Below are 24705 nucleotides of genomic sequence, written 5' to 3'. Positions count from 1 at the left end.
AAGTCCTCTGACAGGGCCTTGCCAGGCTAAAACCAGGGTGTGGTCAGGGCATCTTTCCTTTGTGGAGACCCTAGTGGGGATCTGCCTCCTTGCTCACCCAGGTGTTTAGAAGAATTCAGTCCCTGGCAGTTGCAGTCCCATTTCCTTGCTAGCTGTCAGCTGAGGGCCTTCTTGGCTTCTAAAGGTCCCCACTTTTCCTGGCTTCGGGGTGCTTCATCTTCAAAGCCAGCAATGGCAGGTTGAGTCCTCCTCACTTCTCAGCTCTCTCATCTGGCTTTACCCTTCCTTTCTTTTGATGGAGTCTTGGTCTGTCACCCAGGCTGGGGGGTAGTGGTGCAATCTCAGCTAACTGCAACCTCTGCCTCCTGGGTTTAGGCGATTCTCCTGCTGTAGCCTCCTGAGTAGCTGGGAGGACTGCAGGTGTTCGCCACCACACCTAGCTAATCTTTGTGTTTTTAGTAGATGGAGTTTTGCCATGTTGGCCAGGCTGGTCTCAAACTCCTGACCTCAGGTGATCCATGCACCTCAGCCTCCCAAAGTGCTGGGATTACAGGTGTGAGCCACCACCCCCAGCCTCCCCTTCCACTTTTTTTTTTTTTTTTTGAGATGGAGTCTCGCTCTGTCACCAGGCTGGAGTGCAGTGGTGCTCTTGGCTTACTGCACCCTTCGCCTCCTGGGTTCAAGCGATTCTCCTGCCTCAGCCTCCCGAGTAGCTGGGGTTACAGGGATGTGCCACCATGCCCAGCTGATTTTTGTATTTTTAGTAGAGACGGGGCTTCATCGTGTTGGCCAGGATGATCTCGATCTCTTGACCTTGTGATCCTCCCGCTTTGGCCTCCCAAAGTGCTGGGATTACAGGTGTGAGCCACTGTGCCCAGCCTCTCCCCTTCCACTTTTAAGGGCTCATGCAATTGGATGGGTCACCTGGAAAATCCAGGAAAACTGCCTCATCTCAGGGTCTGCACCTTTAATTCTTTTTTTTTTTTTTTCTGTATTCTCGCACCCTCGATCCTATCTGCAAAGCCCCTTTGGCCACTTAAGGTAGCATATTCTGGAGATTAGGAACTAGACATCTTTGGGGGCCACTATTCTGCCACCATAGCTAGAGAACCAAAAACGGCTAATCAGTTAAGAAGATAAGATTTTCATGGCTCTTAATACTTATTGCCAAATTCCTTTTCTGGCATGTCAGACAGATACATAGTAGTATGGCTTTACCACACCCTCACCAGCATTGGGTTTTGTGATTTTTCTTCTCTGCAGTGGTTGCTAGTTAATAGTTGGAAAATTTGTCTCTGATGTTTTGATTTTGTATTTCTTGAATTACTAGTAGGTTGAACATTTTTCCATGTCTTTGTTTACTGTTTTGGACAATTTTGAAGACAAGAGAATGTTGATGTTGATTACTCCGCAAGGAATTACTTCCACTTTCTGTCTCCTCCCCCTGTCCTGCTGCCTGTGTTGAGTGCTGCAGGTGAGGTTGAAGACATTTCAGTGGAGTCCCTGTTTCTCAGGCAGCTTCCGTTTCCTGGAGGGGAGAGAAGCAGTGCCCTCAGACATGGGGAACAACCACATGCTGATGGGGGCATAGCCACACACTTGAGGGCAGAGACTGGCTTAGGGCCAGGTGGCCTGAAGGAAGGGCTAGGCTCGAGCAAAGCCAGAGGGAATTGGATCATTCTAGGGGAGGGCCCAAAAGACAGGCTCCTGCAGACTCAGCCATCCCTGAGTGAGAGAGCAGCAGCCTAGCCCATGGGCAGGATGTTTCAACACTGGCCCTGTGCCATCCTTCCAGGGGGTCTGACCTGTTGGAATGGTGGGTAACTGTGGCCACCTTGGTCAGTGGGCTTGTAGGGGAGCTGGTAGCCTTGTCCCAGCAGGTGCTGGGCTTTATTCTGGCCTTGGCTTTGCAGGTGGCCTGCTACAGCTGCACGTCTGGACAGTGGTCTTCCGTCTGCCCACTCCCTGCTGGGCACGGTGAGCCTGGCATTGCCGTGCTGGACAACAGGATCTATGTGCTAGGTGGCCGCTCACACAACCGTGGCAGCCGCACGGGCTATGTGCACATTTACGATGTGGAGAAGGACTGCTGGGAGGAGGGGCCCCAGCTGGACAACTCCATCTCAGGCCTGGCGGCCTGTGTGCTCACCTTGCCTCGCTCCCTGCTCCTCGAGCCGCCCCGCGGTACCCCTGACCGCAGCCAGGCCGACCCGGACTTTGCCTCTGAGGTGATGAGTGTGTCTGACTGGGAGGAGTTTGACAACTCCAGTGAGGACTAGGCTTCCTGTGCCTGGTGTCAGAGGGAAGGGCGGCTGGGGCTGCAGGGCAGTGAAACCCACGCAGCCTAGGCCACAGCACTTTACTCCAGGGCAGGGCCCCCTGCCCCTGTTGGCCACAGCTTGGGGGCCCTGCCCTCTTTCTTCACACCAGCCCCTTGGCCAGCCTGCCGCAGGCATCTCAGGGCCGTGCAGATCCCGGCCTGTGGATTACATCACAGCAGGAAATGCTTCTGAAAGGCTTTGGTCTTCCTCAGTGAGCCCTGGAGGGGTTGGCCTTCTCTTTCCTCCCTGCCTAGATCAGTCCTTATCCAAAGGGACCTGGGAGCTGACAGCCTGGGCAGGGGGGCTGAGGTACGTGGCAGCCCTCTTTCTGTGAATGGGGTGGGCCTGTGGGAGTAGCTGGGGTTGGAGGATGAGAGCTCCTGAGGGGCAGAGGAGCAGAGATGCATCAGCTCTCCTGGGACTGGCTCTGTGATAAAAAGACCCCTCCCGCTGGGTTTTCAGACCCCATGTTGTTGATCAATGAAATAAAGCATCTTACAGAAGGTGTTAACTGTTTTTCTGTAGCCACAGCCTCAGTTCCTTTCCACAGTGCATCCAAGCTGCATCCCTGGGAAGTGTGGCTTCTGGGGTCAGAGCTGCCGTCTGGGAGGCTGTGGAAGCCCAGGCCAGAAGCCAAGTGGCGCTAGGAAGACCCTGCCTGAGAGGGAAGCACAGTCAACTCCACAAGCTAACAGGGCAGTCAGTGGGAAAGCTGGAACTTGCCCTGGTCTGGCGACAGGTGGTTGTGTAGCCCACTTGAGTGTCTTTTCTGGTGTGGAACTTGTCTCCCAACCAGGGCAGCACACAGAATTTCAGTTCAGCTCCAGTTAGGAGTCTCTCAGCCTGAGAGGGTCAGGGAGCCAGAGCCTCAGCACCTGGGAGCGGGGCAGCATCACAGGGGCATGGAGGGTGGCCCCTCTGGCCTGTGCCCGGCTCTTCCCAACCTCCTAAAGCTGAGTGTGCTGGGGAGGGGATCTGCATGTGCTACAGGTTTTCCAGGTAACCCTTAGACACCCAGTCTCAAGGACCACACTGGCACAGCAGCTGGGACCCTCCCCTTTTCACCTGTCCCAGTGCTTTTCTTGCCCTCTTGAGACCACCAGGCTTAGCCTGCACCCTGCATGGATGGGCTGTGAGTCCACACCAGCGTGACCACAGGGCTGCACCACACGAAGCTTTCTTCCATCTAGATGCCCTCACAGGGTCTGCACCTGCAGACTCCTACTATGGGCCTTGTGCCCAAAGCCATCCTGCAGACAGGGCTGTAACTGGCCAAGGCCCCATCCTCTCCCAGTTGACTGGGCAGAGCATGGGGACAGCCATGTGTTTTTGCTGGCATCCTGTCCCGGAAGAGAAGGGGGCAGTGTGCTGCTTGATGGGAGGAGAGGGGATGGGGAGGGGGGATCATCAGTCACTCTGGGCTCTCCTAAATGGATACCCCAAGGATTCTTGAGAGTAGAGGCAAATCCCTCGGAGTTGGCCTGTGCCTCCAGGGCTGTGGTATGTGGGTGTGTGTGAGACCTGAAGACCTTCCTCACTGTCCTGGGCCCTGAGTACCCCTGAGGAAACATGACATCGCCTTAGGGTAGCAGACGCGGTGTTGAGCCCCGGTGGGGCAGGATGGCTACACACTCCAGTGTCATCTCCCTTCTCCCGAGGGTGGGGTTCAGAGTAGGAACCCCACTCTGTGGGTCTCAGACCCAGCACTTCCTGTATCTCTGCTACCACCTGGCAGGCCAGGGCAGTAGCTCCTGCAGACCTCAGAGGTTTCTGGAAAGGAGCACCAGACATGCCCCACCACTCTCCAGTGTGTTCTGACACCATGCTGGCTGGCACCATCTCACCTGAGCCACCAGCCACAGCCACAGGTTTGCAGGAGGCCTCTGGTCTGCAGGAGCAGGAAGGGCTCACTGAGGTCCTGCACAGCCTGGGGAGGAGTGGAGAGTGCCTTGGAATTGGATGCAGCCTGGCCCTGCCAATGTCGGCCTTGGGGCGCAGCTGGGTTTCTAAGGGCTACATCTCATACCCCTGAGCTGAGGCAGCCCAACTTGTGCTCTCCAGTGTGGCTAGGCTCCTGGTCCCTGCTTTCAGGCAAAACCCTCCTCAGCCTTCAAGGTCCACTTCCTTCTGGCAGCCATCCTGGCCAAAGCCAGCAGGCCAGGGCTCCAGGCTCCAGCAGTTTGCCTGTGTGGTGGTCAATTGTCTGTGGGTTCCTTCTACATCCTGGTGCCACGTGGATGATCCTTCATTCCTCCCATACTTCTCAGTCTTCCCCCAGGGGTGCAGTGGTGGCTGGGACAAATGAGGGCTCTGCTCATGACACCCAAAGTTACCATCCACTGCAAGGGATGTATGCACCAGGTCATGAGGTGAGGCTGGGGACGATGCTTGTCCTGAGAGCATTGGTGGATAGCCACATGCGAGATTAAAAAGACTACTCTGGGTGACAAACAGGGGTGGGCAGAGATCTGAGACATTTAGGAGGTCCTGAGGGATTGGGGGGGCACCATCCAGGTGGTGCCCTTCCTGTACAGAGGTGGCACATGGGGGTGGGAACAGGTCTGGGGGAAGGAGAAAGGTGATGGAATTTGATATGCCTGTTCATGACCTCCATCCAGCTGAGGTGAGTGTCCCCTCCAGCCCAGGGGGTCAGTGCCTCTAAAGCCGGGAGCTGGGCTGGGATAGACCCTGCAGCCACTGGGACCTCTGCTGGCCTTTATTGGGAGCAGTAATCTGGATCCTCCGTGGGAGGGGCCCCAGCACTGGGAGGGCACTGCTGAGGTCAGGGCTGTGCCCAGGCTGAGCTGCCCAGAAGTGGTTGGCCTGTTTATTTGTCCCCAAGTTGTTGCATTTGTGTCCACACTGGTTCCACTTCTCTTTCAGCCCACCCCACCTCCCTCGTGCACCAACATGGCTGAGTGAGGAGCCTGCTCTTCCCCATCCCACTCTCTGCCTGTACCAGCCTGGTGATGCCTGTGGCCTTAGGCCTTTCAGTGGCTCCTCCTCCAAGCCCCCTTCTCCAGCCCCACCTTTCATGGCTATCTGGCCACACCTGGAGAGACTCTGCCTGCCCTCCCTCAGTGAGCCTGTGGGCCACATGTGGCCTGCTCCCCAAAGAACACAGGTGCCCTCTCCCTGCTCAGGCCTTCTGCCAGCTCCCAAGTCCCCAAAAGACATCCTCACTAGGACCTGGCTACACACGGGACATTTGTGCTCCCTGCCCAAGCTCCCAACTCCTTGGACCTGAGAGTGGGTCTGCCCCAGTTGCCCCCCCCCCCGGGGACCTGCACCCTGCTGCTTCCCAGTCCAAGTCCAGCTTCCCTGCTGGCTCCCTAGGGCTTGTCCCTCTGTCTTGCTCCCTTCCCACACCTTCCCTCTGCTTTGTGCTGTTACCCACCTTGCCTGATGCAGGAGTTCCCACTCCAGCCCCAACCTCTCCTGGAAATCCGACAGCCAGCAGAACCCACTGCCCAGACTCCCCGAGCCCCCTTCACTCCTCAACTAGGATTGCAGGGTTTCCATCCCGGGGGTCTCCTTCTGTCGACTTCTTCCTACCGCAGTCCACAGCCGGGCCATTCTACCTCCTCTGCATCTCTCCCATCCGTCCCTACGGAGACCCCTTCCCCCAGGCCTCGGGTCCGGACCCAGTCTACCACAGGCCTCAAGCATCCTGCTCGGTCCGCCCCTTGCGAGTTTTGAGTGCGCAGGAGTGCGCAGGGGGAGCTGACCGCACATCTCAGCACTACAAGGACTTCGCAGTGGGGTGCTGTGGAGTTGGCTTTCGGCCTCGACCTGGGCTGTCTGAGGGCCTCACTCCCTTAGCCGGTTCCGAGGCGCTGGGGGCGGGGGTGGGCTTGCGGAGTCGCGGCCGTGTCCCCCATCCGCCTTCCCGTCCCGGGCCTGGCTACGCAGTGGGCGCGCGGGGGCGGCTGCTTCGGGAGATGTTTCGGGAGCGGACGGAAAGGCGCGGGAACCGGGGATTCCTCGGGTGGCCCCTCCTTCCCGCAGCGCTCGGCGGGCCTTCTCCAAGTTCGCCCCCAAGTTTGCGAGCGGCCGAATGGGGGCGGGGGCTGCGCGGAGGGGCGGTGGCTAGGCCGGAGGGTGGGGTCTGGCGCGCGGGGCGGGCGCTGCCGCCTGGCCGGCCGCGGCTGGCCCGGGATCAGGGAGCCGATGTGGAATTTCCTGCCCGGCCCGGCGCCCCTCCTGCCGCCCCCCGCCCGGCCTCGCACTCCGCTTCCGGCCGCTCTCGCTGCGGCCGCACCCGCGCCCGTGCCCGCCCCGCGCCTGCCCCGCGCCTCATGGAGGGCGCAGGGCCCCGGGGGGCCGGGCCGGCGCGGCGCCGGGGAGCCGGGGGGCCGCCGTCACCGCTGCTGCCGTCGCTGCTGCTGCTACTGCTGCTCTGGATAGTGCCGGACCCCGTGGCGCCCCAGGAACTGAACCCTCGCGGCCGCAACGTGTGCCGTGCTCCCGGGTAGGAGCCGGCCTGGCTGGGGGAGGGGGCCGAGAGGGACGCTCGGGGCAGTGGGGTGGCGGCACCCGGCATTGGAAGGGGGCTCCCGGAACTTCCCTACGCCAAATGTGGGCCCCTTCGTTTCCCTCGCCAACGCGACTCCGTTCCAGGCCCAGCCTCGGCCACGGGCCACGACCGTGCATCCGAGGGTACCCTGGACGAGAAGTCACCTGAGGGGAGGACGGAGTGCCGTGGGCACCTAGGGGATGACACGCATTATCCGGGATGTCAGGAAAGACCTGAAAAAAGGGACCCTTGGCCGAGTTGTGAAGTCCACGGGGAAATGCCGGGGAAGGGCATTCAAGCAAAAGGAACTGCATGTGCTAAAGCCCCGCACTGGTCCGACTGGAACCGGGAGTGGGAGTGAGGAGGAAGGTCGGGGAGGAGGAGCGGTGCTAGCCCAGGAGGTCCTGGAGCAAGCCAGACTTGGAAAGGCAGACTCGTGTCTTAGAACGGGCGCGGGTGGGAGGGTGGTGACCCAGGCGAGCGTCGAGGAACCGGCGCTCGAAGTGTACCAGAAGCGGGAGGTGGAAGGGCTGTGACAGGCACAGGGGACGGGAGGATGTGGAAACCCTGGCGACAACCAGGGTGCAAGAAGTGGCCACGCAAAGGTGGGGCACCGGCTGGGGAAGCCAATGTGGGACAGGCAGGGGACAGGCCCGGCCGGTGGCGAGTGGGGGGTGAGCCAGGGAGCTTGCACCGAGGACAGACAGCCGAGCCCCGGACGCCAGGAGTTGGGAGCTGGGGTCGGGGGAGCCGGTGGGCTGGCCAAAGGCCACAGCAAGGTCAAGGGCATCTCCACGCAGGGGTGAGGAGCGGGCGTGTGGGGGCGCCTTGGCGTGGACTGTGGACGCCGCACAGGCTGGCAGCCGCAGAGGCGGCCGCCGGGCTCCGAGCTGGGTCGCGTCGGGGCGCCTGGGCCACGGAGCCCGGGCAAGCCGAGTCCAGGGACTCGGCGCCGCAGACAAGGGGCTGTGAGGGGACCGCGCGGGGTTTCCGAACTCTGGTCCCGAGGCGCGCAGACCCCTCCCCGCTGCGAGCCCCGCCTCCGGGGCGGGGGCCGGCCTGGCCCGCCATCTGCTTCGCATCGATGCCGCCGCCGCCGACTCCCGGGCCTCCCCGGCCCCAGGAATGCAGCGGCGGCGGCAGGCGGGGCTGTGCCTGGAGAGGGGGAGGGCGCGATCGCCGTGGGCTCTGTCTACTCACTCCAGTCCTCTTTCCCCCGCAGGCCCGGGACCAGGGATGGGGGTCCGGTGCCAGGCTCTAACTGTCCGGAGCCTGAGAGCCCTTTGCTCCCGCTCCCCTTGTCTGCAGACCTCCCAGGAAGCTCCTGCTCCAGGAACCGAGAGCCCGGGTTTGGGTTCCGATCCTGGTGCCACCCCTACCCAGCTGTGTGGACCTGGGCAAGTCGTTTGACCTCTCTGGGCCTGTCTCCACCTCTGTAAAATGGGATTAGGGATCACAACCCCCTCATGGGGCTAAGTGGGGATCGCTATGGTCAATGAGTGGCAAGCGTCGATGGGAAGGGCAGTCACTCTGGGCCCTGCCCACCTGGGGTCTGGGACATCCGTTTGTTGTCCTCCCACGTCTTGCAAGGCTTCCATCAGCCCTTCCCTTTCCTGGGAGGCAGGAGAATGGGGAGAGGAGAGTACAGAGCCAGTAAAATCCTAAGCACCTACAGTGTGCCAAGCCTGTATTGGTGTAAGGAAGCTGTGGTGGAGATCCTGACCCTGTGGCAGAGGAGACCTACAGTCCAGAAAAGCAAGTGTGTCTAGACATCTAGCAAGAGCTGGGAGGTGTTGAGTTGGGGAGTGCTGTTTCCTTTAGGGTGGTCTGGGGAGACCCGCTGAGAAGGTGGTGAGTGAGCACAGGCCTGCAGGAGAGCATAGAGGCCCTGTGGGTGTCTGGGGCAAGGTTCCCAAGGCAGAGGGCCTGTGGAAGTACAAGAAAGATCCAGGGGGCTAGGCAGAGCCCAGGAGGGACTGGTGGAGGAGCTGCCAGAGAGTGAGGGTGGGCAGGCCACTGTGGGCTGCCACTGCTCAGAAGACTTGGACTTTTCCTCTGAGGGCCATGGGACCCCCTGGGGCTTTGCACAGAGAAAGGGTGGGATCTGACCAGGATTGGCTGCCAGGTGGCAAACACTTCACACCCTGAGGGGCAGGGGGTGGAAGCTGGGGCCAGTTACAAAAAGCCAGGGAGATGGAGGGTGGCTCTCACAAGGCTGGGATAGGGAAGGGGAAGTGATCCCATTTTAGATGTCCTTTAGAAGCTAGAGCTCAGCATCTTTTTTCTCAATGGATCTTGTGTAGACAAGAAAGAGAAGCCAGAGATGCTTCTCCAGGTCTCAGCCTCCCAGCCTTAAAGGACAGGCAGGGGTTATCTGAGACAGGGAAGACTCAGGGTGCAAGGAGGTCAAGAGTTCAGGTTTGGGTTGGTTGAGCATGAGGCCCATGAGGCCTCCCTCTGGTGATGTCATCTATTGGGCAGTTGGATTTGCAAGTCTAGCATTGACGGGCGAGCCCTGCTGGAGGGTCCAAGGTGTTGTCAGGGTTCAGTGAGCTTCCCGAGGGAGCTAGTGTGAGCAGAAGAGAGATCTGAGGATGGGGACAGAAACCAGAGGAGAAGTGTCCAGGCAGGGCAGGAGGAGGGCCAGGCAGGTGTGGGGTCTCAAGGGTGTGGCAGGCAGAGAAGCCTTTCTGCCTGGATTTGGGGGAGAACATGGATAGGTATGGATACCATGAGCCAACTTGAAGATGTGAGAACTCACAGTGGGTTTGAATCGCAGAAGAAATAATGCTCTATGAGGGAGAAACCTACAGCATGTCTTTTTTTTTTTTTTTTTTTTTTTTGAGAACGAGTCTCACTCTCTTGCCCAGGCTGGAGTGCAGTGGCCGGGTCTCAGCTTACTGCAAGCTGCGCCTCCCGGGTTTACACCATTCTCCTGCCTCAGCCTCCTGAGTAGCTGGGACTACAGGCGCCTGCCACCTCACCCGGCTAGCTTTTTTGTATTTTTTAGTAGAGACGGGGTTTCACCATGTTAGCCAGGATGGTCTTGATCTCCTGACCTCGTGATCCGCCCATCTCGGCCTCCCAAAGTGCTGGGATTACAGGCTTGAGCCACGGCACTGGGCCTCCCTACACAGCATGTCTTACTTGCTGAGGGGCCTGGGCCCAGCCTATGGCTTGGCTCCTCAGGGTCTTACCCACTTACAGAGCAAGCATGGGAGTGGCCCTGCAGCAGGCCATCTTTCCCCACCCATCTTTGTAAGATCTTCAGAGAGTCGGCTTGCCACCACCACCTGGCCTTTTCTGCCAGCCCTTCCAAGAAGGAAAGCATCTTGTCCTCAGTGAACCCAAATGGACTCTGTCCTGCTGGTGGGTATTAGCTCTGCTGGGGTTAGGCCTGGGTGCCCACTAAGCCAGGGATGACCGAGTGCACTCAGAGGCACTGCAGCCTGCCCTCAGGATCCTTTGTGCTTAATATGTGCCAAACCACTTCATAGGTCTGGGTTCTCTCTCTCTCTCTCTCTTTCTCTCCCCTATCTCTATCTCTCTTTTTGAGACAGGGTTTCACTCTTGCCCAGGCTGGAGAGCAGTGGTGCCGTCATAGCTCACTGCAGCCTCAAACTCTTTGGGCTCAAGTGATCCTCTTGCCTCAGCTTCCTGAGTAGCTGGGACTACAGGTACATGCCACCATGCCTGGCTAAAAACATCTTGGCTCTCTTAATCTTCCTACAGTAGGACCAAACCCATGAGCCCTACTATATAGCTAAGGAGCCTGAAGCTCAAAGAGCTTAAGCTCCATGCCTGAGGTCACACCGCAAGTGGCAAACCCAGACATCAAACCCAGCTGAGTGTGGCCCTAAAACTAGGCTGCTAGCCACAGAACCACATGTCCAGGGCAGAAGGGGGTTAGTGCTTCCAGGGCAATTCCAGCAGGCTACCTGGCAAAGCTCCTCACAGGAGGGACACCTGCAGAGGCTCTCCATCCAGTGGCCACGGTTCAGAAGCAGACACAAGTGGGTGGGTGATGGCCAGCAGACCTGGGTCTCCCTGCATTTGGGCACCTTGGTGCTCCCTGGGTCAGGGCTGGGTGGGTGGAGACGTGGGGGCAGGGGCCAGGAAAAGCCAGGCCTTCGTATTCCTGTCTCTGGTTTTCAGTTTTAGTCGTGGAAAATACACTGAACCGATTCCCCAAAGTTTGGGATTTTATGGTCCTGTTCGCCAGGTCCCATCTTTGACCTGAAGGAGAGCCAAGCCTTGTTCAGGAGGAGGGGCCTCGAGGCCCAGGTGCTCTGTGCAGGGGGGTGGAATTCTGTCTAGCTGGGGAATGGTTGGGGCATCTTCTGCAGCCTGGGCAGGAGCGTGCCAGGCACGTACTATCCTTAAATGCATGGTGTGGAGGAGCCAGTCTGTCCCATCCCACTGGGGTCTTCAGGCTTCCTTCCAAACTCCCCCCACCACCACATCCTGGTTCTGAATTCAGATACTGAATCCGAGCCTGCTTGTGAAGAAGCACGCTTCTTTTCTCTAAAGTGCGAATGGTTGTTACGTGCCTTTAGGATTGAGGCGAAGTTCTGGGTTGGCTGGGACCCTAGGATCCTGCAGCCTTGGTGGTTGTTCCTTCTCAGCCTCCTCTGCCCCTGAATGTGGGCTAACCCCAGCTCATCTCCTATGAATCCTCTCTAGCCATCATGGCTTCACTCAGGCAGGGCCTCCAAACCTTTGTGCTCACATACCCCATCCACCCGGGGTTTTAGAGGTTGTGCTCTCCTGAAGTGCTGCGGTTAGAAAGGACCTACTGAGGTAGCATTGTGTACTCTATAAAGCCAAATCAAATGGAACAAGAGGAAGACCATCAGCATAAACAAGCCTGGCATGCTGGCTCATGCCTGCAATACCAGCACTTTGGGAGGCCGAGGCAGATGGATCACTTGAGGTCAGAAGTTCAAGACCAGCCTGGCCAACATGGCGAAACCCCGTCTCTAGTAAAAAATACAAAAATTAGCCATGTGTGGTGGCACGCGCCTGTAATCCCAGCTACTAGGGAGGTTGAGGCAGGAGAATTGCTTGAACCTGGGAGGCAGAAGTTGCAGTTAGCTGAGATTGTGCCACTGCACTCCAGCCTAGGCAACAGAGCGAGACTCTGTTTCAAAAACAACAACAAAGGCATAAACAGATGCTCTAGTAGCTCCTTCCTCCACCCTGGTCCCTGAGCCCTTTTGCCACAGTTTGACCTTCCTCCTGCACATGGAGGACTCCCCATGTGCCTGCTCTTTCCCTAGTGGCTGGGTGGGCCTCACCCCACCTCCCTCCAGAAGCCCCTCTGCCAAGTGGTCACCTCACTGTGTCTACATGCCACCCCCCACCCAGAGGCTGCCCCTCCCCAGTGGAGCTCAGCCCCAGGGTTGGGGCATCTAGGTGTGTCCCTGTGGCCCAGCCAGTCCTAGTTCTGTCCTTGTCATGTCATATCATATCACATCTGGATCCATGACACCCATTAGGCCGGGCCCTCCACTTGGAGGGATGCCCTAGACCCTCACGTTTGAGCAGGTCCTGAGGCCCATGGTCCTCTTCCTGGCTGCTACCTCACTGTGGTCCTTCCTGGGACTCCAAGGCCACTTTTCTCAGGCCTAGTGGCTGTGGGAGGAAGACACAAAGGAGTTAGGTGAGATGGGGTGGCGGTTCTGGGCTGGAAAGTTCTTGGCGGTCAGGTCTGTTTGTGGCAATCCTCCACCGCCAGACACATTGCCTGGCAGGACCTCAGTAACCACCCCCCTAGGACAGGAGCACAAATGCAGAGGCAGGGAGTCTGTGAGGAGGCTGCAGAGGAGCCCTGAGCAGATGGGGGCTGGGGGAGGGGCATTGGGCTCAGATGTCCTCCCTCTGCTCGCAGCTCCCAGGTGCCCACGTGCTGCGCTGGCTGGAGGCAGCAAGGGGACGAGTGTGGGATTGGTGAGTGGTCATCCCGGGTACCTGGGGCGGGGTCGGGGGCGGGGCTAGGACGCGCAGCAGCTCTGGCCTGTCTGGTCCACAGCGGTGTGCGAAGGCAACTCGACGTGCTCGGAGAATGAGGTGTGCGTGAGGCCTGGCGAGTGCCGCTGCCGCCACGGCTACTTCGGTGCCAACTGCGACACCAGTGAGCGTGGGGTCGGGCCGGTATTGGTCGGTGGGGCGGAATCCTGGAGAGATGGGGCGGGGTCCAGGGTGGGTCGGGGTCGGATCGTCTTCGGGGCGGGTCCCCAAAGGTGGCGGCTGGAGTGCGGGACGCGGGCAGGTTCTGGCTGGCTGGGGGCACCCACTCAAGCACCGGGGCCTTCCACCCCCTCCGCTCCTCCCCCGCAGAGTGCCCGCGCCAGTTCTGGGGCCCCGACTGCAAGGAGCTGTGTAGCTGCCACCCACACGGGCAGTGCGAGGACGTGACAGGCCAGTGTACTTGTCACGCGCGGCGCTGGGGCGCGCGCTGCGAGCATGCGTGCCAGTGCCAGCACGGCACGTGCCACCCGCGGAGCGGCGCGTGCCGCTGTGAGCCCGGCTGGTGGGGCGCGCAGTGCGCCAGCGCGTGCTACTGCAGCGCCACGTCGCGCTGCGACCCACAGACCGGCGCCTGCCTGTGCCACGCAGGCTGGTGGGGCCGCAGCTGCAACAACCAGTGCGCCTGCAACTCGTCTCCCTGCGAGCAGCAGAGCGGCCGCTGTCAGTGCCGCGAGCGTACGTTCGGCGCGCGCTGCGATCGCTACTGCCAGTGCTTCCGCGGCCGCTGCCACCCTGTGGACGGCACGTGTGCCTGCGAGCCGGGCTACCGCGGCAAGTACTGTCGCGAGCCGTGCCCCGCTGGCTTCTACGGCTTGGGCTGTCGCCGCCGGTAAGCGCGGTCTCTCGGCCAGGGAGGGAGGAGGTGGAAGGGCGGGCCGCCGATGGGGGCAGGGGTGAGGCGGGTCCCAGCCTTCCCTAGCCTCCGACCCCTCCCCCAGGTGTGGCCAGTGTAAGGGCCAGCAGCCGTGCACGGTAGCCGAGGGCCGCTGCTTGACGTGCGAGCCCGGCTGGAACGGAACCAAGTGCGACCAGCCTTGCGCCACCGGTTTCTATGGCGAGGGCTGCAGCCACCGCTGTCCGCCGTGCCGCGACGGCCATGCCTGTAACCATGTCACTGGCAAGTGTACGCGCTGCAACGCGGGCTGGATCGGCGACCGGTGAGCAGCCCTGCTTCCGTCGGCCCAGACACGCAGCCCCCTGCCCTGCCTCCCCCATGAAGGCCCTCTGTCGAGGGCACTGTGGTCCGTTTGCTTCCATTTCTGCTGACGCCTCCTCCCATCTTTCCAAGGTGCGAGACCAAGTGTAGCAATGGCACCTACGGCGAGGACTGCGCCTTCGTATGCGCCGATTGCGGCAGCGGCCACTGCGACTTTCAGTCGGGGCGCTGCCTGTGCAGTCCTGGCGTCCACGGGCCCCAGTGAGTGCCCCGGGACCGGGAGGGGGTGGAGGGCTTGTATCTGCCACAAGGGAGGGTCCAGCCAGACCCCAGGGGCCGATGAGGTGGCCTTTCCACCCTGGGCTGGGTTATCACCTCAGCCTTGGTCCCTTACCCCAGATAGGGGGTGACAGTAGGCTCTTTGAGGGCAGTTTCCTGCCCTTATGTCGGGAAGCCCACGTTCAGCGCCGGATCTGGTGACCAGTCCAGCCTGCGTCAGTGGGCTCTTGAGGTGACCCCGAGTTGGTATAGAAGGAGCAGGGACCTCCACTTACAGCCAAGGGTCTGGTTCAGCAGCCCCACTTCCCACCCACCCAAGTCAGCCCCAGCAGTGGGCGCTGCTGCGCGGCCACCACGGGTCCTATCCCCCAGGTACCCCCAACTGGTTGTGCAACATTCGTTTCCAAAACATCCACCACCCCAATATGTGCCACGGGCAGGGCTGGGCTTCAAACCCTAGACGATGAATGGAGCGCGAGAGAGCCCGGTTCTGGGACCCTGGACCCTGGGCCCTGGCCGCGGGTGAGGGGTGAGGGTAGGGGGCATCCTAGGGGGGCGGCTGTGGCCTGCCTTGACCCTATGTCCCGGCAGCTGTAACGTGACGTGCCCGCCCGGACTCCACGGCGCGGACTGTGCTCAGGCCTGCAGCTGCCACGAGGATTCGTGCGACCCGGTCACTGGTGCCTGCTACCTAGGTAAGTGGATGAGGGGCGTCCCGTTAAGGAATGCAGGTGGGGGCAGAAACCGCGCTGACCCCATAATCCCCTACAGAGACCAACCAGCGCAAGGGTGTGATGGGCGCGGGCGCGCTGCTCGTCCTTCTTGTCTGCCTGCTGCTCTCGCTGCTCGGCTGCTGCTGCGCTTGCCGGGGCAAGGACCCTGCGCGCCGGTAAGCCCAGATACTGCCCCGCTTTCGCCTGGGTTCAGGCCGCACCCTCTGGGTGCCACCGGACCCAGATCCAGCTCTTCCCGGCCCCCGCCCCGGACGTGGCCCCGCCCCTTCTGTGCTCGGCACTAGCCGAGATCTAATCGCCCCTGGGTACCGCCCCGGCCCCGCCCCTCCGCTCAGACCCCGCCCCCGCAGGGAGCTGTCGCTTGGGAGGAAGAAGGCTCCGCACCGACTATGCGGACGCTTCAGTCGCATCAGCATGAAGCTGCCCCGGATCCCGCTCCGCAGGCAGAAACTACCCAAAGTCGTAGGTAAGGATGACAGCGCGGGATCTCTGGGAGAAACACCTCTGGACGCAGGAAGCTGCTGGGAAATGGGTGTGAGGGGCCCCAGATCTCAGTGAGGAAATGGGGGACCTTGAGTGTTGATGTGCGTGGGCGCGAGGAGGTGCGACCAGAGGGAAGGTAAGAGGTGTGGCAGCTGAGGGCGAGGCCGGGTAGGAAGGCAGGAGTCCTAGGTGCGCGGGCTGATGTGGGCGTGCGTCAGAAGCGTTGGCCCCGAGAGTGATCGCATCAGGGGTGTGTGGGCAGCGGGGTGCTGCAGGCTCCCCCAGTCTGTGGGAGAATGCTGTATATCCCGGCCAGAGCTGCTGGGGGAATGCGTGGGCACGGGAGTGCCCTGCCCCAAGGAGAGGACCCGCCCCTCCTGCCTACATCCCCAGCAGTACCGAGATCCTCCTGGAAAGTGGGCAGGCTGGTCCCCACCCACCAACAGGATGGGGGTGGGGTGGGGTGTGCCGCTTCTCTCCGTGCTGACTCCCACCTGGGTGGACCCTCTCTTCCTCTCTTTCCCACTTATTTCTAAAGATGGAGGGGAAGGGGGCTCAGACCCTTGGGACATGAAGGAAACAGCTGAGAAAACCCCTTGGCCAAGCCGGGCGCAGTGGTTCACGCCTGTAATCCCAGCACTTTGGGAGGCCAAGGAGGGTGGATCACCTGAGGTCGGGAGTTCAAGACCAGCCTGACCAACATGGAGAAACCCCGTCTCTACTAAAAATACAAAATTAGGCGGGTGTGGTGGTGCATGCCTGTAATCGCAGCTGCTCCGGACGCTGAGGCAAGAGAATTGCTTGAACCTGAGAGGCAGAGGTTGCAGTGAGCTGAGATCGTGCCATTGCACTCCAGCCTGGGCAACAAGAGCAAAACTCTGTTACAAAAAAAGAAAAAGAAGAAAGAAAGAAAGAAAGAAGAAAGAAAGAAAGAGAGAAAGAGAGAAAGAGAAAGAGAGAGAGAGAGAGAGAGAGAGAGAGAAAGGAAGAAGGAAAGAAAGGAAGAAGGAAAGAAAGGAGGAAGGAAAGAAAGGAGGAAGGAAGAAAGGAGGAAAGAAAGGAGGAAAAGAAAGGAGGAAAGAAAGGGAGGAAAGAAAGGAGGAAAGAAAGGAAAGAAAGGAAAGAAAGGAAGAAGGAAGGAAGGAAGGAAGGAAGGAAGGAAGGAAGGAAGGAAGGAAGGAGAAAAAAAAGAAAAGCCCTTGGCCCACCTAGCAGCATGGCATCTGGGGACATAGGTGTGGGAGTGGACCCCACATCCCTCTGTGGAATGGAGGCCAGGCTAGCCAGCTTCTGGGGCTCCCTGTTGTGGGGTCTGCATCTCTGAAGGCCAGGCCTAGGGTGCAGCTTGCTGAGATGGGCTGAACCAAAAATGCAGCCCTGTCACTGCGCATTTGGGCTCAGAAGTGCTCCAAGGCTCCCCTGAGTCTCACAAGGCAGGGCCTAAAACAGAGCTTGGAGGCCTTGGTGGCCTCTCTCAGCCCCGTCTCCCACCTTTCTGGCCTTTTCCCAACATGTCAGCCCAACCTTTTCCAGCTCCCTGGCTGCACACACTTGCCTTGCACCTTAACACATGTTTTGCTCATGTTTCTTTTCTGGGTTCACCTCTACCCATTCTCCAGTCCTGGTCCAGTGTCACCCTACCTGTTGAGTTGCCTGTGCCCCCTGCAGTCTGAGAGTAGGGCTGGTCTTGGTCACTCCATCAACATTTGTGACAGCAGGGGCTAATGAGGGCACTGGCTGGGGCAGAGTGGACCCTTGGCAGCTCTGCCTCATCCTTCCCCAGTGGCCCACCACGACCTGGATAACACACTCAACTGCAGCTTCCTGGAGCCACCCTCAGGGCTGGAGCAGCCCTCACCATCCTGGTCCTCTCGGGCCTCCTTCTCCTCGTTTGACACCACTGACGAAGGCCCTGTGTACTGTGTACCCCATGAGGGTGAGTAAGGCGCTGCTTGGGCATCACTCCAGCCCAGCAAAATGGTCCCATGGAAAAGCTGTGTTCTGGGCGGGCCACAGGAGAGGGGCAGGCAGCATGGAGAGGAAGGGCTTTGCCATGCTGGTACCTGAGGGTTGGCCACAGAGCTGAGGCCATAGAGCTGGACTCTGCTGTTCAGTGCTGGAGACAGGTGTGGGGAGATGGGTAGGCCACAGCCCAGGTTGCTTCTGGGGGAAAGTAGGCAGAGAGAAGTTTCCGGGCTTAGGTAGGGGGTGGCAGAGGAGACGGGAGGAAGGGATCCAGAGTATGTGGGTGCACCTTCGACCTTCACCTGCGGCCTTGGGTCCACAGATAGCAGAAAGGAGCCTGCCAGGCTGGGATTCTGCCCTGTCTCCTCCCTTGCCCGTGCCCCCAGATGCCCTGGGCAGGTGACCAACTCAGAACCTCAGAAGCCTTATCACTTGTTTTTTTTTTTTTTTTTTTTGAGACGGAGTCTCGCTCTGTCGCCCAGGCTGGAGTGCAGTGGCACAATCTTGGCTCACTGCAAGCTCTGCCTCCCTGGTTCACGCCATTCTCCTGCTTCAGTCTCCCAAGTAGCTGGGACTACAGGCGCCCGCCACCACGCCCGGCTAATTTTTTTTTTTGTATTTTAGTAGAGACGGGGTTTCACCGTGTTAGCCAGGATGGTCTCGATCTCCTGACCTCGTGATCCGCCCGTCTTGGCCTCCCAAAGTGTTGGGAGTACAGGCTTGAGCCACTGCGCCCGGCCTTTTTTTTTTTTTTTTTTTTTTTTTGAGACGGAGTCTGGCTCTGTCACCCAGACTGGAGTGTAGAGGCGAGATCTCCACTCACTGCAACCTCCGCCTGCTGGGTTCAAGCAATGCTCTTGCCTCAGCCTCCCGAGCAGCTGGGATTACAGGAGCCCACCACCACGCCCAGCTAATTTTCGTATTTTTAGTAGAGACGGGGTTTCACCATGTTGGCCAGTCTGGTCTCGAACTCCTGACCTCAGGTGATCCACCCGCCTCAGCCTCCCAGAGTGCTGGGATTACAGGCGTGAGCCACTGCGCCCGACTAGAAGCCTTATCTCTAAAAGAAGGATAATGGAACCCCCGTGGGGATGTTCCAGCATCAAATTCGATGATGCAGGCTCCCAAGGCTGGAAAGGTGTCGGGGCAGGGCTGCCAGGCCAGGCCAAGGTTGGGCTTCAGTCGCATGAATGCACCCATCACTCCCGGCACAGCCTGAGTTCAGAGTCAGCCTCACAGACTGAGGCTCTGAACTACGTGTGCGGTTGGTGCTCTGTGCCAGGCACGTCTGGATGCCAGGGTGACACAGCGCCAAGGGCATGGGTAGAGGAGGGAAGGTGAAGGTTTGTGCCTGGAGGTTGGAACCCCTAAAGCTATTCCTGAAGGCTGTGAGCACCCTGCTCTTCCCTTGCCAGAAGCACCAGAGGAGAGCCGGGACCCCGAAGTCCCCACTGTTCCTGTCGAGGCGCCGGCGCCGTCCCCCGTGCCCTTGACCACGCCAGCGTCCGCCGAGGAGGCGATGCCCCTCCCCGCGTCCTCCGACAGCGAGCGGTCAGCGTCCAGCGTGGAGGGGCCTGGCGGGGCTCTGTACGCGCGCGTGGCCCGACGCGAGGCCCGGCCGGCCCGGGCCCGGGGCGAGATTGGGGGCCTGTCGCTGTCGCCATCGCCCGAGCGCAGAAAACCGCCGCCGCCTGACCCCGCCACCAAGCCTAAGGTGTCCTGGATCCACAGCAGGCACAGCGCCGTTGCAGCTGGCCGTGCGCCGTCACCACCGCCGCCAGGACCCGAGGCCGCGCCCAGCCCCAGCAAGAGAAAACGGACGCCCAGCGACAAATCGGCGCAGCCGGTCGAGCACGGCAGCCCCGGGACCCGCGACCCAACGCCGCGGCCCCCCGGGCTGCCCGAGGAGGCGACGGCCCTCGCTGCGCCCTCGCCGCCCAGGGCCCGAGCGCGGGGCCGCGGCCCGAGCCTCTTGGAGCCCACGGACGCCGGCGGTCCCCCGCGAAGCGCGCCCGAGGCTGCCTCCATGTTGGCCGCGGAGCTGCGCGGCAAGACTCGCAGCCTGGGCCGCGCCGAGGGGGCCTTGGGCGCGCAGGGCCCCAGGGAGAAGCCGGCGCCCCCACAGAAAGCCAAGCGCTCGGTGCTGCCAGCCTCGCCCGCCCGCGCGCCCCCAGCAACCGAAACCCCAGGGCCTGAGAAGGCGGCGACCGACGTGCCCGCGCCTGAGACGCCCCGGAAGAAGACCCCTATCCAGAAGCCTCCGCGCAAGAAGAGCAGGGAGGCGGCGGGCGAGGGGGGCAGGGCGGGCGCGCCCACCCTGTAGCAGGCTGTGGCTCCTCCGCGCGCAGCTCCCTCAGCTTCGCAGCGCCGCCTGCCACCCTACGCCTCCCACGCGCCTGGGCACGGGCGGCCTCCTATTGGCCGAGCGCCGCGTGGCTAGCGGAGGCGTCTCATTGGCTCAGGTCCTGCAGCGGCTCCTGGATTGGAGCAGTGTGCTCTGTCGGGAAGGGCCCATCCTGTTGGTCGAGGCCTGACAGGGGCTTAGCGGGCGACTCCCTCCCCATTGGCCAAGTTATGGAGCGCTCCGACCAGGCTGCGTCTCATTGGCCAAAGATGGGAGGGTTCCGCCTAAAGACCGCCTCTTACTGGCCACGAGTGGACTTGGTTGCGGCTACCTTCTCATTGGTTGAGGCCAGAAGCACTTCTGCCCAGGCTGCCTCTCCCCGGCTAGGGCCTGGTGCTTCTGGCTGGAGGGTCCCTCCTTTGGCCTTACCAACAGAACCCGGGGCTACCTCCACTGGCTGGGCTCCCGGGCATCTGGTTGACCCCAGCCTGGGGAGGAGGGCTGGTCTCCGCTCCTCAGGGGCTTAGTCCGTCCCACCCCTTCCCTTCCCTGGCAACCGGAGCCCCGGCCCCTCAGCTGTCAGCTGGTTTTGATGGCCTCCCACTGCCCCACACACCGCGGGACCTCCAGGGGCGACTCTAGTGGCCTGAGGAGATGTATTTATAGGCCCCCAGCAGGGCTGCTCCCACCCTGGCCGGTGCCCCAGGATGGGCTCCTCCCGGCGGGGGCTTGGCCAAAGCTTTCTTAATAAAGTGCCTTTCCCCTCGTGCTCTGATCACTTCCTGTTTGCAGGCTTCGGCCAAAGATGCCCCCCAGAAGTAACTTTATGTGACGACCTGTCCTGCACTCTCCCCCACCCCTTATCTCAGCGGGGAGCCCTGGAGCCCTGGCGTGGGTCTCCCGGGACCATGGTGGAAGTGGGCTGCGTCAACCCACATGCCTCATTTGTTTATCAAGTTTATGCGGCCCCATCCGGCCTGCCCCATCCTGGACTGGTCACGGGGAGGAAAGCTGGGTAGGGGCAGATCAGGCGGAGTCCCTGACTGAAAGGGACAGGCGATCTGGGCATTTCCCCTGGCCGCTGCTATTAAACTTGGGCCTCAGAGCTGTTGGTAGCAGCTTGCGGGGGGTGCAGAGGCTGAGGCCAGGGGGCCGCGGGCGCTGACTCCAGCCGGGCCTCCTCCAGCACAAACAAGCCGGTCTCCTGCTGCACAGAGCCCTGCTGTCTGCCTCAACGGGTTCCTTGTCCTCAGCCGGAAACTCTCCTGACTGCCAGCCCCGCCTGCTCCTGCGGGAGGTTGAGGGAGACGGAGGGAGCGACCTGCGCAGATCCCCCGCCCCCAAGCCAGACCCTGCTGCCTTGCCCTCGATGTGTGACCATCTGTGCCCCAAGGCCTCCCTGCTCTTGACCCGCCTACCCTGAGCGGGTTCATCCTCCCGGGCAGGCCTCCTAAGTGACCCTCTTAAGCCACAGACCCTCACCTTCCATGGCCCCTCCTGTCCCCACACTAAGTTCCCCCAGCTCCTGCCTGTCCGGTCTCTTCTGGCCTCCTGCCTCTCCCCCCCGGGCCTCTTCCTGTTCTCCTGCATCTCATCATTTGATGCCCAGCTCAAAGTCTTGCCCTGCTGCCAGGATCTTCCGATCACCCTGCAGCCGCCGCACAGTGCTCATCGGTCTCACGCTGGCAACTTGGGGCTCTCGTCCTGGCCACACTCTCATCCTCTGGCCAGATGCCCCACTGAGGTCAACTTTGGTCACCCATCTCAGAGGGCTCAGCCATCTGAGCGGAGGCTGTGTCCTGCCCTGGGTCGACCGTCCAGAGCAGCTGGCAGGACACAGGCAGCACGTGGAATGTGGGATCCCTGCCTCTGGGCCACACTGCCTCCCTGAAGCCAGCTGGGCACCCTCCCAGCCATGGCCCTGTGGCTGGAAAGCCTCTGCTCTGTTCCGGCACAGCGCCATGCGGGCTGCTGGGATTGAGGCCAAGAAGGCAGATGCCCAGCCGGGCTCAGCGAGGGCAGGGCAGTGCCTGCGTGTGGATGAGGGGTGGGCAGTGCAGGGGCTCAGACCACATTCTTGCCTAGGCGGTGTCCACCCCCCAGAATCATCAAGATGCCACACCGCTGTTTCCTGAAACCCCCCAAGCCCTCAGCTCTTGCTATTCCTCCTCCCCCAGCCTGGACCAGCATGATTTGGAGAGAACAGGGATGTCCCAGTGACCAGGCCTTTCTGGGGACCTCTCCTTGCCCTTCCCTGGGAACCCCCCTAGGTGTTGAAGACTCTACCTGTGGGTGCCTCACAAAACAGGGGACCCCTCTCCACCCACCACCAGCCATCCCCTGCCCCCAGGAGGGTCCCAGTGGCTGCTGGGAAGGGAGATGCTGGGACCCCTCCAGCCTCCTGCCTCCCACCACCGGCTTCTCCCCACCCCCTCGGGGCTCACAGCAGTGCCAGCTCCCAGGGCAGGCGCCACAAAAGGGAACCGCGGCTGCTGGAACCTCCGTTGCCATGGGGATGGGGACCACAGGACCCACATCTGGTAGCGATTGAGGAGGAAAAATTATGAGTCGTGGAAAACGCAAATATTTTTTGTAGCACAGAGCACAAAGGAGTGGGAGGAATGTGGGGACCAGGCCCAGCCTGGTTTCAAGCAGACGCAGCCCACGGCACACAGAGGCCTGCAGACACTAACCCTGCGCCACACACATGCTCCTCTAGACTCAGAAACGCCAACACAGACACACAGCCCAAAATGCAGACATGCACACACAAAGCCAGCAGAACCCCAGAAACACAAAGACAGCACACACACTGCAACACACACCCACACAGCACTGGGCCCAGAGGAACACAGCCACTCACCTGCCAACACACGCACACGACACTCTACTAGACCGAAACACTCACCCTCCAACACACACATACAATCCACCGCTCACAGAGATAGACGCGCTGCAACACACACACAGCCAGCCTACACTACTATGGGGGACACTTACCCCACAACACGCACATAACAATGGAAAAAAAGACTGACTCTGCAACATACAACATGTATCACCAGACACAGAAACACCGAGACAGAGGCTCGTTGCAGCACACACACCATAGGCCACAAAGAAACCACGAGAGAGACAACCCTGCAACATACACACTTCACCAAAGTCAGAAGCGTATGTATCTCATACAAAATACACACTCATCCTGCACACATACATCTTCCACCAGATACACAGAAACATGACAGAAATACATCAAACACACTCGCCAAACACACCACCTGCAGCACATAGCTCACCACCAGACAGAAATGCAGATAGGCCGGGGGCAGTGGCTCACGCCTGTCATCCCAGTACTTTGGGAGGCCGAGGCAGGCAGATCACTTGAGGTCAGGAGTTTGAGACCAGCCTGGCCAACATGGTGAGACCCTGTCTCTACTAAAAATACAAAAAATTAGCCAGGCGTGGTGGCACGCACCTGTAATCTCAGCTTCTTGGGGGGCTGAGGTGGGAGAATTGCTTGAATCCAGGAGGCAGAATTTTCAGTGAGTGGAGATCACATCACTGCGCTCTAGCCTGGGCGACAGACTGAGACTCCGTCTCAAAAAAAAAAAAAAAACAAAACGAAAATGTAGACACAGACATGCACCCTGCACCCACCACACCACACTCACAGAACACACCTCATCCTGCAAAACACACACACACGCACACACACACCCTCTGACACACAGAAACTCCAAGAGACCCTCACTCTGCAACCATAGACACCTTTCACCAGACACGTAGAAACAGCAACTTACGCAACTTGCGACACGCACATGTGCTGCCAGAGCTGACTAAATACTAAGGCGCACACATCAGCCGACACACAGAAGTGTACCCATCCTACGGACAGACGGCATACACAGCATCCACGCCCTACTAGGCATGAAGGCGGGCACCCACCCTAAAATGCACTCACTGTGCTAGAAACAGATCATAAGGCCTGGCGTGGTGGCTCACGCCTGTCATCCCCACACTCTGGAAAGCCAAGGCAGGAGGTGCACTTGAGTACAGGAGTTCGGCTCGTATCTGTGGTCTTTCACCCTGCAAATACACATACAAACATGCCGCCAGGCACACAGAAACACCAAGACACAATGGGAACACACACTGGGAACATGCAAACTCCTCCACACACCAGAACATGGAGGCTGCTGGCAGTCCTGAATTCGTCTCAGCCCTGGGCTCCGGGGAAATGGTGCTTGCTGAGAAATTGCCCCGTCCTTTGTGTTCTGAGAAATAGTGAGCCCAGAAGAAGCACTTTGCTCTTGTCCATTCCAAGACCCCGCCTCCAGCCTTCAGCATGAGTCTCTTATTTGTCGGGCCGCTCCTTCCTCATCAGTGAATTTTCTTCCCATACCAGTAGCCTGAATAAAGTCATCTCCTTATGTGTCTGGTGCATTCCCCCAACAGTCGTTGTGCCTTGATGTGGCAAGGGTTGGACTTACCTTTCCGTCCCCAGTGACTGCAACCAGGTGGTGAGCCGCCTGTGAGACCCACAAGCCGCCCCTGACTGGCAATCAGGGTGGGGGACCTTCAGTGAGTGTGACCCCTGGTCGTGTGCTCCCGGCTTTTGTCCGTTGGTAGCATAGTGACAATTTTATTTTGATTCTTTCAGTTTCATGGTCTGACCATTTGGTGATCTTTTTAAACAGATTGGTGGTTTATAGACATCTTGTCTCTGTTGGGTGAGAGAGGACAGTGTGTGGTTTGAGAGTCTTTTCTGTTTGTTCATTTGTTTAGTTTAGTTAAAAATTTTGGGTGAGATTGGTGGCTCACACCTATAATCCCAGTGCTTTGGGAGGCGGAAGTGGGAGGATCACTTGAGGATA

The 24705-nt window shown here is 60.0% G+C and overlaps 2 protein-coding genes across 3 annotated transcripts in view; both read left to right on the top strand.

Annotated features, from left to right (window-relative positions):
• The window catches only part of KLHL22 (kelch like family member 22), a 52274-nt gene extending 49436 nt beyond the window's left edge, over positions 1-2838 (top strand). Inside the window, exon 7 of the mRNA XM_031656485.1 lies at positions 1914-2838. Within this exon, the coding sequence (XP_031512345.1) occupies positions 1914-2279 (366 nt within the window). The 3' untranslated portion in view covers positions 2280-2838. The remainder of the gene's footprint in view (positions 1-1913) is intronic.
• Positions 2839-6456: 3618 nt separating this feature from the next.
• Positions 6457-20596, top strand: SCARF2 (scavenger receptor class F member 2). 2 transcript variants are annotated; one of them, XM_009216831.2, is made up of 11 exons: positions 6473-6792; positions 12728-12786; positions 12869-12970; positions 13177-13696; positions 13806-14024; positions 14156-14284; positions 14894-14997; positions 15074-15191; positions 15387-15502; positions 17303-17455; positions 18900-20596. In XM_009216831.2, the coding sequence occupies exons 1-11, from the start codon at positions 6620-6622 to the stop codon at positions 19805-19807; spliced, it is 2601 nt and encodes an 866-aa protein (XP_009215095.1). In that variant the 5' UTR covers positions 6473-6619; the 3' UTR covers positions 19808-20596. The 2 variants fall into 2 exon arrangements, with proteins under 2 accessions (XP_021777077.1, XP_009215095.1); XM_021921385.2 differs by lacking the exon at positions 17303-17455 and having other exon boundaries at positions 6457-6792.
• The last annotated feature ends 4109 nt before the right edge of the window (positions 20597-24705 follow it).

The sequence above is a fragment of the Papio anubis genome, chromosome 16, assembly GCF_008728515.1.
Source record: "Papio anubis isolate 15944 chromosome 16, Panubis1.0, whole genome shotgun sequence".
In the NCBI taxonomy this organism is placed as follows: domain Eukaryota; kingdom Metazoa; phylum Chordata; class Mammalia; order Primates; family Cercopithecidae; genus Papio; species Papio anubis.
Note: the sequence above shows the minus strand (reverse complement) of the source record. Positions and strands in the feature narration are given on the sequence as shown.